This window comes from Rhinoraja longicauda, chromosome 1 (assembly GCF_053455715.1).
Source record: "Rhinoraja longicauda isolate Sanriku21f chromosome 1, sRhiLon1.1, whole genome shotgun sequence".
Classification (NCBI taxonomy): Eukaryota; Metazoa; Chordata; class Chondrichthyes; order Rajiformes; family Arhynchobatidae; genus Rhinoraja; species Rhinoraja longicauda.
In genome coordinates, this window is record NC_135953.1 from 63,176,281 (window position 1) to 63,188,762 (window position 12,482).

At 40.1% G+C, this 12,482-nt stretch overlaps 1 protein-coding gene across 6 annotated transcripts in view; it reads left to right on the forward strand.

Annotated features, from left to right (window-relative positions):
* fryl (furry homolog, like) overlaps window positions 1–12,482 on the forward strand; it is a 275,852-nt gene that overhangs the window by 252,289 nt on the left and 11,081 nt on the right. For 4 of the 6 annotated variants that reach the window (XM_078398759.1, XM_078398756.1, XM_078398750.1 and 1 more), the window contains one exon: window positions 11,329–11,346. The exons of the other annotated variants lie outside the window; for them this stretch is intronic. In XM_078398759.1, the coding sequence (XP_078254885.1) occupies window positions 11,329–11,346 (18 nt within the window). The remainder of the gene's footprint in view (window positions 1–11,328; window positions 11,347–12,482) is intronic. 6 annotated transcript variants of the gene reach the window in all.

Sequence of the window (12,482 nt, forward strand, 5' to 3'; positions counted from 1 at the left end):
AAGTGTGTAGTCATGCATTTTGGTAGTAGGAATAAAGGCGTAGACTATTTTCTAAATGGGGAGAGGGTCCAGAAATCGGAGGTGCAAAGGGACTTAGGAGTGCTATTGCAGGATTTCCAAAAAGTTAATCTGCAAGTCGAATCGGCAAGGCAAACAGAATGCTAGCATTTATTTCAAGAGGACACCTAATTGAAATGTACCGTAGAGTGAAAGGCTTGGATAGAGTGGATGTGGAGAGGATGTTTCTACTCGTGGGAGAGTCTAGAACTAGAGGTCATAGCCTCAGACTTAAAGGACGTTCCTTTAGGATGATGAGGGGGAATTTCTTTAGTCAGAGGGTGGTGAATCTGTGGAATTCTTTGCCACAGAAGGCTGTGGTGGCCAAGTCCATGGATATTTTTAAAGCAGCGATAGATAGATTCTTGATTAGTACGGGTGTCATGAGAATGGGGAGGCAGGAGAATGGGGTTAGGGGGAGGGATAGATCAGCCATGATTGATGGGGGTATACTTGATGGGCCGAATTGCCTAATTCTGCTCCTATCATTTATGACCTTATGACGACCTTTTCCACCATGTTTTGCTTTCTTAGTAATTTGGACTTGCTTTTTTTTCCTCACCAATTCACCACCTAAGGAATTAGTGTTCCATATTCTTTTAAAAGTAACAAATCCTTAGGGCCACAATTCTCTCCCTAAATTTTACAGAAATTAGCTTCAGCTGCTGTAACTATTAATCTTCCAAAATTCTCTTGATTGTTTTTTTATTGTTCAATTGTGCATGTCAATTCACTATTTCAATGAGGGTCAATGGGCAAATTATGGAGACATTATCCTTAGGACAGAATATATGAAGACGTTAGTTTTAACTGATCAGCAAGAACATTGTATTTGTAGCGTGTACATCTGGCTCTGTGATCCAGATTTCAGGGTTTTTGAGGGGTGAAAGAAGTTCACAGGAGCATATCTGCAGGATAACGTGGACTTCCAATAAAATATTTGATTAATCGAATGATTATTAAAAGCTCATGAAATTGCAGGAAGTTGGGGAAATGACTGAGTGGTAGAAGATAGAGAGTAGGTTTAAAGGGAGGTATTCGAATAGGCAGAGTGTGTCGTGTGCTCTTCTGCAGCAATCAATAATGGAGCCGCAGCTATTTCACCATATAACTATTCATGACTAAAAGGCATGTATCCAAGTTTGATGATACAAAGATAAATGGCACTCTAAGTACTGTTGCATTAAATTACAAAGAGATATTAAAAGATTAAGCAATTGACTGTGGCAAATGGATATCAGTGCAGGCAAGTGCAAGGTCATTTGTTTTGACGCATACGCTCTAAAAGCTCAAAGCAGTAGAGATCAAACGAGGTAGATCAATAAAGTGGCATGATCAGGGAAAAAAAATAAAAATTTAAAGGCAAATGGAATGCTAACCTAGAAATCTAGAATAGAAGTCACTGCAGCCATACAAAGACCTTGGTAAGACTACATCCGATGTGTGTGAGTAGTTCAACATACTGCGTCACATCCATGAAAAGACCTTGTAGCGATTAAAAAATTGGCTGAGGCATTAAACAGATATTTTGCATCGGTGTTCACTGTGGAATACACAGTAAAGTTGTGAGGAACCCAGATCTGGTGATAACAAAGAACAAAATCAGTACAATTACTAAAGAGAAGACACCTGGAAAATAAAGGGGAACAACGATTGTAAGATTTATGTTTAATTCAGGATTTATGTGACAAAATCATGGGGAGCATTGAACTACACTAATTTCCCAGCATTTTCAGTGCATGCACACTTTCTGCTTAACTCTTTCTGTTTCAATTATTTATTTAATGATCTGGGGATTAATTTTATATCTGCACTTTTTCAGTTGTCCAATTACTGGACACACGCGCGCGCACACACATGCACAAGTTGAGCTGCATGTTCAACTTTGGTAATTCGCTCATCCTGTTTCTGTTCTGTCCCAAGTGCATTCTGAAATCTTTGCAATTAATAAAGTGTGTATGTGACCTTTTACAGCAACTACTGTTTGACATTCCAAAGGACCAAATTAACTTGTTTTGTGTTTATGGAAAATAAGCAGCCTTCGGGAATGTGCAACTCACATAAAACCTAGAAAATGTTCTTGAGTTTGTGCCAAGTAACTCATTCTAAAAGATTCCACAACCCCATTTGGTGGGTCTACTTTATTCAATTCAAGGTAGACATTACAGCATGTGGACATGGATCAACATAATGTAATATAAATTACTTTATCCACTAAGACTGAATAGAATCAGCAATCTCCAAAGAATTCCCACTCCTTATAAGGCCATACCTTCCCCTGGACTTACTGTGTTACATCTTGTCCCTCCAACCACTCATCTTTTTTTAAAATATATGTTTATGCAGTAGTTGCAGGTCCCTTGCGAATGGCTTGCACAACCTTTCCTTCCCTTGGACCACTACTTTCTATTTTCTTCTTAATGTAAACTATAATGGAGAACAGTGGTTGGCTCAACCACAAATGTACAAAACATGCATTCATTTTCTAGTCTAATTACAGGGGTACCATTTATTTGTCACCCTTTCTCAAGCAGAAGGATTGAGTAATTGACACTTGTACCAGACATTCCTCTGCACCTCTTCACCCTTGTCTTGTTCATGACCATTCCAAAAGATGGATGGATGTATTTAGTTTAGTTTAGTTTAGAGATACTGGTTCTGGTTGATTACTGCGCAAACACCCCATAAGTGGTTATCTCGCGCAGGTCGGATACAGCGCGGATACAGGCACTTCGGCCCACCAGGTCCGCACACATTAACACTATCCTACACCCATTAGGGACAATTTTTACATTTACCAAGCCAATTAACCTACAAACCTGTACGTCTTTGGAGTGTGGGAGGAAACCGAAGATCTCGGAGAAAATCCATGCAGATCACGGGGAGAACGTACAAATTCCGTACCGACAGCACCCGTAGTCAGGATCGAACCCGGGTCACCGGCGCTGCGTTCGCTGTAAGGCAGCAACTCTACCGCTGTGCCACCGTGACCGCCCGTAACGCGGCATTAGCATTTAATGTAGGCATAGCATCCCATTGGATTTTGTCCAAATGGGAAAGGAAAGAAATGTTTGCTGCTTTGCCAGAAAAGGGCCATTCCAGTCTACTGTCTTGCTGTCTAGATTACATTAGTGAATTTAGCCTCGGGCCTGCCCAAATAGGCTGCCAATTTACCTTGTTCACAGCAAAATGCAAAATTCGAGAATTTTAAGGAATTCTGTTAAAAGTACAATTTTTACACCAGAAGTAAACATTTTTCAAACATTACAAGATGGGTTATTTAATTATTAACAGTGATGTGCCATACCTGAAAAGGATTACAAATTTATGGTTTGATCAAATATGCTTTGGGGTAATTCTAGAATCTGCAGCTGACAGTCTTAAAATTAGAGCCAAGCATTAAGTTAAGAAAATCTTCTGCTTTTCTGAGGTTATGGATGTGTTTGTACCTTTGAAAAAAATCTATTAATTCCACATTCAAAATTTTGTTGAGGAAAAGTTTTAGACAATAGACAATGGACAATAGACAATAGGTGCAGGAGTAGGCCATTCAGCCCTTCGAGCCAGCACCGCCATTCAATGCGATCATGGCTGATCACTCTCAATCAGTACCCCGTTCCTGCCTTCTCCCCATACCCCCTCACTCCGCTATCCTTACGAGCTCTATCCAGCTCTCTCTTGAAAGCATCCAACAAACTGGCCTCCACTGCCTTCTGAGGCAGAGAATTCCACACCTTCACCGCTCTCTGACTGAAAAAGTTCTTCCTCATCTCCGTTCTAAATGGCCTACCCCTTATTCTTAAACTGTGGCCCCTTGTTCTGGACTCCCCCAACATTGGGAACATGTTTCCTGCCTCTAATGTGTCCAATCCCTTAATTATCTTATATGTTTCAATAAGATCCCCCCTCATCCTTCTAAATTCCAGTGTATACAAGCCTAATTGCTCCAGCCTTTCAACATACGACAGTCCCGCCATTCCGGGAATTAACCTAGTGAACCTATGCTGCACGCCCTCAATAGCAAGAATATCCTTCCTCAAATTTGGAGACCAAAACTACACACAGTACTCCAGGTGTGGTCTCACCAGGGCCCGGTACAACTGTAGAAGGACCTCTTTGCTCCTATACTCAACTCCTCTTGTTATGAAGGCCAACATTCCATTGGCTTTCTTCACTGCCTGCTGTACCTGCATGCTTCCTTTCAGTGACTGATGCACTAGGACACCCAGATCTCGTTGAACATCCCCTCTTCCTAACTTGACACCATTCAGATAATAATCTGCCTTTCTATTCTTAAGTGTGAATAACCTCACACTTATCTACATTAAACTGCATCTGCCATGTATCCGCCCACTCACACAACCTGTCCAAGTCACCCTGCAGCCTTATTGCATCTTCCTCACAATTCACACTACCCCCCAGCTTAGTATCATCTGCAAATTTGCTAATGGTACTTTTAATCCCTTCATCTAAGTCATTAATGTATATCGTAAATAGCTGGGGTCCCAGCACCGAACCTTGCGGTACCCCACTGGTCACTGCCTGCCATTCCGAAAGGGACCCATTTATCCCCACTCTTTGCTTTCTGTCTGTCAACCAATTTTCTATCCATGTCAGTACCCTACCCCCAATACCATGTGCTCTAATTTTGCCCACTAATCTCCTATGTGGGACCTTGTCGAAGGCTTTCTGAAAGTCGAGGTACACCACATCCACTGACTCTCCCCTGTCAATTTTCCTAGTTACATCCTCAAAAAATTCCAGTAGATTTGTCAAGCATGATTTCCCCTTCGTAAATCCATGCTGACTCGGAATGATCCTGTTACTGCTATCCAAATGCTCAGCAATTTCGTCTTTTATAATTGACTCCAGCATCTTCCCCACCACTGATGTCAGACTAACTGGTCTATAATTACCCGTTTTCTCTCTCCCTCCTTTCTTAAAAAGTGGGATAACATTTGCTATCCTCCAATCCACAGGAACTGATCCTGAATCTATAGAACATTGAAAAATGATCTCCAATGCTTCCACTATTTCTAGAGCCACCTCCTTAAGTACCCTGGGATGCAGACCATCAGGCCCTGGGGATTTATCAGCCTTCAGTCCCATCAGTCTACCCAAAACCATTTCCTGCCTAATGTGGATTTCCTTCAGTTCCTCCATCACCCTAGGTTCTCCGGCCCCTAGAACATTTGGGAGATTGTGTGTATCTTCCTCAGTGAAGACGGCACGGTAGCGCAGCGGTAGAGTTGCTGCTTTACAGCGAATGCAGCGCCGGAGACTCAGGTTCGATCCTGACTACGGGTGCTGCACTGTAAGGAGTTTGTACGTTCTCCCCGTGACCTGTGTGGGTTTTCTCCGAGATCTTCGGTTTCCTCCCACACTCCAAAGACGTACAGGTATGTAGGTTAATTGGCTGGGTAAATGTAAAAATTGTCCCTAGTGGGTATAGGATAGTGTTAATGTACGGGGATCGCTGGGCGGCACGGACTTGGAGGGCCGAAAAGGCCTGTTTCCGGCTGTATATATATGATATGATATGATAAGACAGATCCAAAGTAACGGTTTAACTCATCTGCCATTTCTTTGTTCCCCATAATAAATTCCCCTGCTTCTGTCTTCAAGGGACCCACATTTGCCTTGACTATTTTTTTCCTCTTCACGTACCTAAAAAAACTTTTGCTATCCTCCTTTATATTATTGGCTAGTTTACCCTCGTACCTCATCTTTTCTCCCCGTATTGCCTTTTTAGTTAACTTTTGTTGCTCTTTAAAAGAGTCCCAATCCTCTGTCTTCCCACTCTTCTTTGCTATGTTATACTTCCTCTCCTTTATTTTTATGCTGTCCTTGACTTCCCTTGTCAGCCTTTTAAGGGTTATGGGACAACAATAGGTTCAGGAATTACCTTGTTGAATGTAGTAGGCATAAGGGCTTGCTCCTTTCCCACTTCCAAACAATCCCCACTTAACTCTTTGTTCAATTTTAAATGGCATCAGTGTTTTAAGTCTCGTAAATATTCTGTCCTTGAAATGACCCCAATAAATTAATCCTATACACTCTCCTGTGACTTTCATTGCCTTTCCACAATGAAGCACTCTGAAATGAACCCGCTTTATTATTTAAATTTATTATTATTTATTTTGATGCTTCTATTTATAAATCCTGGATGCTACAATCGTTTTAATGGCTGCACAAAGACTGTCAGGGACAAATTGTCAAGAACAGAACCATTTGGTCTCAATATTTATCCAATTCCTTCATCAACCTTTCATTGAGTGTACACTTTCATTTCTCATTTTATTTTCCCAAAATATATTATCTCACTTTTAACCATATTAAATTGCTTCTGTGAGTTTCCGACCCATTCTGATAAATGTCGTATATTTCTCAAAAGCCAAATGTTCTTTTTTGTCATCAGCAGGTTTCAAAATTGCGTTTCATGCATTCGTTCAAATTACACAAGTAAAGCAATACCAAATTGGACAAAACCAGGACTTCAAACCATCTCTCCCCTAAAACATTAAGATAATTTTACCCTAGCCATTTGCTTTTAAACGTAACCAAGCTTTACGACATTCTGCTGCATTTTTTACACCTGAAATTTTGTAAGGCACTTTATTGAATATTACCTTTAAGAATTAACAAAAAATATTTTGAACTGCGTGAATTCACCAAAATGTATAATCAGCAGATGTTTGAAATACTTAAATTACCAAGCATAATCTGTGGAGAGAGAAACATAAAAAATATTTCAATACTCTGATATTTTCATTAAAAAAACTAGAAAATGTTGCAGATATATCAGATTTTGGACAAGTGGAGAAAAGATTGGGATACGGTAAGGAGGAAAACGAGAGGATCAGAATGAAGGCAATAGTAATAAATAACAAAAATGATAATGGTGCAGGATGAGCTGGGTTTAACTTTACCCAATGCCTTTATTATTTTATAATATGGGGAGCAGATCTTTACAATTTTCCGCAGTATGTCCAAACAAGAGGTTTGATACATTTAATTCAGTGGTGCACAACTTCAGTGCAGAGGGGCAGATTTTTAGTCCAAACCAGTTCTAACATATAAATAATAAACATATTTTAGTTTAACCATACACAATCTTTAAATTATATATTTTAAATGTATTTAATGACACAAATGCCACAACTCTTGCTGCTGCACTCATTTGCCCATTAATATCATGCCCCACAGTTATACATCAGAGACCTGCGTACACAATTATACAATCACAGTCTTCCTATCTGTTACCTACCCTTCCAAATGTTAAAATTATATCTCCATTTCCATCCCAATTAATAATGTAAATTGTTTCAGTATTGTTCCTGAATTGATCCTTGTGATACACTGCTTACTAGTCTTGACTAATCTGCATAGCTGCCTTTAATCCCACATTTTCATTTTTAGAACTTGCTGTGCATTCTGCTCCCTCCTTCCTGACTCCAACTGCACTAATTGCGGTCATGATTCCATCGGATATCTTTCAAAATCCAAATAATGCATCCATTGTTTTACAGTGTCTTCTCTGCCACTTCTTGAAATAATTCAATGAGCTGCTATCACAATAGAGAGAGTGAGTGACACAGTGTGGAAACAGGTCCTTCGGCCAAATGTTCCCACACCGGCCAACATGTCCCAGCTCCCACCTGCCAGCATTTGGTCCATATCCTTCCAAACCTGTCCTATCTATGTACCTGTCTCACTGTTTCTTAAATGTTAGGATAATCCCTACCTCCTCTGGCAGCTTGTTCCACACATCCATCACCCTTTGTGTGAAAAAGTTACCCCTCAGATTCCTATTAAATCTTTTCCCCTTTGCTTTAAACTTCTGGTCCTCGATTCATCTACTCTGGACAAGAGATTCTGTGCGTCGACCCAATCTATTCTCTCATGATCTTATAAACCTCTATAAGATCACCCCTCATCCTCCTGCGCACCAAGGAATAGAGTCCCAGCCTACTCAACCTTTGCCTATAGCTCAGACCCTCTAGTCCTGGCAACATCCTCGTAAATCTTCTCTGTACCCTTTCCAGCTTGACAACATCTTTCCTATAACACGCTGCCCACAACTAAACACAATACTCTAAATATGGCCAACCAACGTCTTATACAACTGCAACATGACCTCCCAACCTCCATACTCAATACTCTGGCTGATGAAGGCCAATGTGCCAAAAGCTTTTTAGTCCACCCGATCTACCTATGACTCCACCTTCAGGGAACTATGCACCTGCACTCCGAGATCCCTCTGCTCTACAACACTTCCCAGAGCCCTACTCTTCACTGTGTAGGTCCTGCCCATGTTAGACTTCCAAAATTGCAACACTTCCCTTTTTGGTCACGTCTTCAAAAAACTCAATCAGATTTGTGAGACACGACCTCCCATGTACAAAACCATGCTGACTATCCGTATTCAGCCCTTGTCCATCTAAATGCCTGTTTATCCTCAGCATACTTTCCAGTAACTTTCCAACTACAGATGTTAAGCTCACTGGCCTATAGTTCCCAGCATTTTCCCTTCTTGAATAAAGGCACAACATTTGCCACCCTCCAGTCTTCCGGCACCTCCACTGTATTTAAAGATGACTCGTAAATTTCAACCAGGGCTGCTGCAATTTCCTCTCTGGTTTGCCACAATGTACTCGGATATATATCATCAGGCCCTGGAGAGTTATGTACCTTCATACACAATAGTACCTTCAGCATCTCTTTGACCCTAACATTGACAGCTCTCAAGCCACTTCCATTGTCTGCCCCAAGTTCCTCCGTCCTCCTATCTTTCACAAGTTCACAAGTTATAGTAGAATTAGGCCAGTCGGCCCATCAAGTCTACTCCGTCATTCAATCATGGCTGATCTCAGCCTCCTAATCCCATTTTCCTGTCTCCCCCCCCCCCCCCCCCCATAACCCGTGGCATCCATTCTAATCAAGAATTTGTATATCTCTGCTTTAAAAATATCCACTTACTTGGCCTCCACAGCCCTCTGTGGCAATGAGTTCCACAGATTAACTGCCCTCTGACTAAAGAAATTCCTCCTCACCTCCTTTCTAAAAGAGCGCTCTTTAATTCTGAGGCTGACCTCGGGTCCTAGACTCTCCCACCAGTGGAAACATCCTTTCCACATCTACGCTATCTGTGCCTTTCACTATTCTGTAAGTTTCAATGATATCCGCCCGCTCAACCTTCTAAACTCCAGCGAGTAGAGGCCCACTGCTGTCAAACGCTCACCATATGCTAACCCACTCATTCCTGGGATCATTTCTTGTAAACCCCCATCTGGACCCTCTCCAGAGCCAGCATATCCTTCCTTAGGTTTCACCATGTTGAAATTACAGCTGTGTTTTTTTTTGTGCATAGTCCCCTCATTTCAGGGCACCACAACGTTTGGGACACATGGCTTCAAAGGCATTTGTAATTACTCAGGTGTGTTTAATTGTCTCCTTAATGCAGGTATGAGAGCTCTCAACACCTAGTCTTTCCTCCAGTCTTTCCATCAGCTTTGGAAACTTTTATTGCTGTTTACCAACATGAGGACCAAACTTGTGCCAATGATAGTTAAACAAGTCATTATGAGACTGAGAAACAAGAATAAAACTGTTAGAGACATCAGCCAAACCTCGGGCTTACGAAAATCAACTGTTTGGCACATCATTAAGAAGAAAGAGAGCACTGGTGAGCTTACTAATCGCAAAGGTACTGGCAGGCCAAGAAAGACCTCCACAGTTGATGACAGAAGAATTCTCCCTATAATAAAGAAAAATCCCCAAGCACCTGTCCGACAGATCAGAAACACTCTTCAGGAGTCAGGTGTGGATTTGTCAATGACCACTGTCCACAGAAGACTTCATGAACAGAAATACCGAGGCTACACAGCAAGATGCAAACCACTAGTTAGCCGCAAAAATAGGATGACCAGGTTACAGTTTGCCAAGAAGTACTTAAAAGAGCAACCACAGTTCTGGTAAAAGGTCTTGTGGACAGATGAAACGAAGATTAACTTATATTAAAGTGATGGCAATAGCAAAGTATAGAGGAGAGAATGAATTGCCCAAAATCCAAAGCATAACACCTCGTCTGTGAAACACAGTGGTGGTGGTGTTATGGCCTGGGCATGTATGGCTGCTGAAGGCACTGGTTCACATCTTCATTGATGATACCACTGCTGATGGTAGTGGCATAATGAATTCTGAAGTGTATGACATATTCTATCTGCTCAAGTTCAAACAAATGCCTCAAAACACATTGGCCGGCAATTCATTCTACAGCAAGACAATTATCCCAAACATACTGCTAAAGCAACAAAGGAGTTTTTCAAAGCTAAAAAATGGTCAATTCTTGAGTGGCCACATCAGTCACCCGATCTGAACCCAATTGAGCATGCCTTTTATATGCTGAAGAGAAAACTGAAGGGGACTAGCCCCCAAAACAAGCAGAAGCTAAAGATGGCTGCAATACAGGCCTGGCGGAGCATCACCAGAGAAGACACCCAGCAACTGGTGATGTCCATGAATCACAGACTTCAAGCAAGCAGTCATTGCATGCAAAGGATATGCAACAAAATATTAAACATGACTTCTTTCATTTACATGACATTGCTGTGTCCCAAACGTTATGGTGCCCAGAAATAGGGGGGCTTATGTATAAACATTGCTGTAATTTCTACATGGTGAAACCAAAATGTACAAAAATGGCCTTTATTAAAATCTGACAATGTGCTCTTTAACCACATGTGATTTTTTTACCTATTACAAATCTCAAATTGTGGAGTACAGAGGCAAATAAATAAATGATAGGTGTTTGTCCCAAACATTATGGAAGGCACTGTCTATCATGTAGACTCTATGACTCCATTAAAGGAGTTGATGTGATGGCATAGCGCTGGAAAGTGGTTTTGAGGAAAAAGATCAGCTATAACCATATGAAAGTGGAGCAGACACTCGAGGCTCAATGGCCTCCTATTTTTTATGTCCTGCATAATGACATGATGGAGCATTTTAATTGTATATGAAATATTTATAATTTTGCCACAACGCTAAAATAATTTGTTATAAAAGTATCTGCGTAATCTGAAATATTTTTAAATCAGTTAAGGAGCCTCCAAAATTACTTAGACGAGATGAAATTCCTGTGAGTAAATCTAACCACCATTTGAGATCGGTTTGTAAATTGGTTCTTATATAACACTGGAGCGTCTTTCACTGTCACTAATTCTTGATCTCTTTTCTTTCCTTGTTTTGTGACTTCACCTTCTTGCTTAGCAAATGGAAGTTCTAGCAGTAAGTGATGGTTCTTGTCTACTAGACATCTTAACAGTGTTGGAATTTCAAACTTACATCTGCTTGCTGTGTTTACATGTGTAATCTTTCAGTGTGTCTGCCATCAGTCATACAGGTGTACACATGGTTTGCAACTACCAAAGAATGCTTTTTATTGCTTCCATGTTGTTTATGTTACTTGTCACACGTCGTAGCCCTTGTAATGTTTGACATAATTACTGAAAGAAAACTGAAAAAATGCTTTCATTCTACATCTTCCATAACTATATAAAGTACATTGGATTTGTTATTCTGGTAGTGATGAAATGGAATTCAGTTGTGAGGTAAATAACATCATCAATTGTTTGACGTCAGAGTAAGTGTGACTTCATTGGTTGTTTTGGAGGATTTTATGTATAAATAAGGATTGATATTGGTGATACTGGCTATATGCTTTCAGAGAAAGCATCGGTGAGTTTTCATGCAATAGGCAGTAATGAACTAAATGAAAAATAAATCACAATATTACATTAAGTTATAGAACCATGGAATTGTTATGCATAAAAATAAGCAATTCAGCACTTTCTATGCAACTGTAGGATTCCATATCCCTACTCTTCTTGGAAATTATTTTCCTTTCCTTCAGTTTCAATTGGCTTTATCCTGCCTATCTTGGTACATATCACATTTTACTGATTTTAAATATTGTACGCCATTCCAATTATTTTTATGTAATGTTTGTATAACCTTATCTGTACAATCTGCTCTTTTGTTTATTGATAATTTTTGTTTGATAACATTGTCAGACATTTTATTACCCTTTTGCTATTACAACCCATTAAGGGCGATATATAAATTCAAGTAGTTGTTTTCTGGGCACCCATTCCCAGCATGGTAAATAATTGATTGTATTGCTCCCAAGTGTACTCTCCTACTCTTGCATTGCTCCTTAGTGCATACTGTAAAATTCTTACAGTTTAAACCACTAGTGGTGAATATATTGAACAACTCCCTAATATGTTGAATAAACTATTAATAATGTATCATTCCATATTTAGCAAGCATATTTTTAAAAATCATTAGATTCCCTAGAATTTTTCTATAAATGTTAATAAATAAAAGCATTGATACCTTTTGATATTTTAGCAAAACATTGC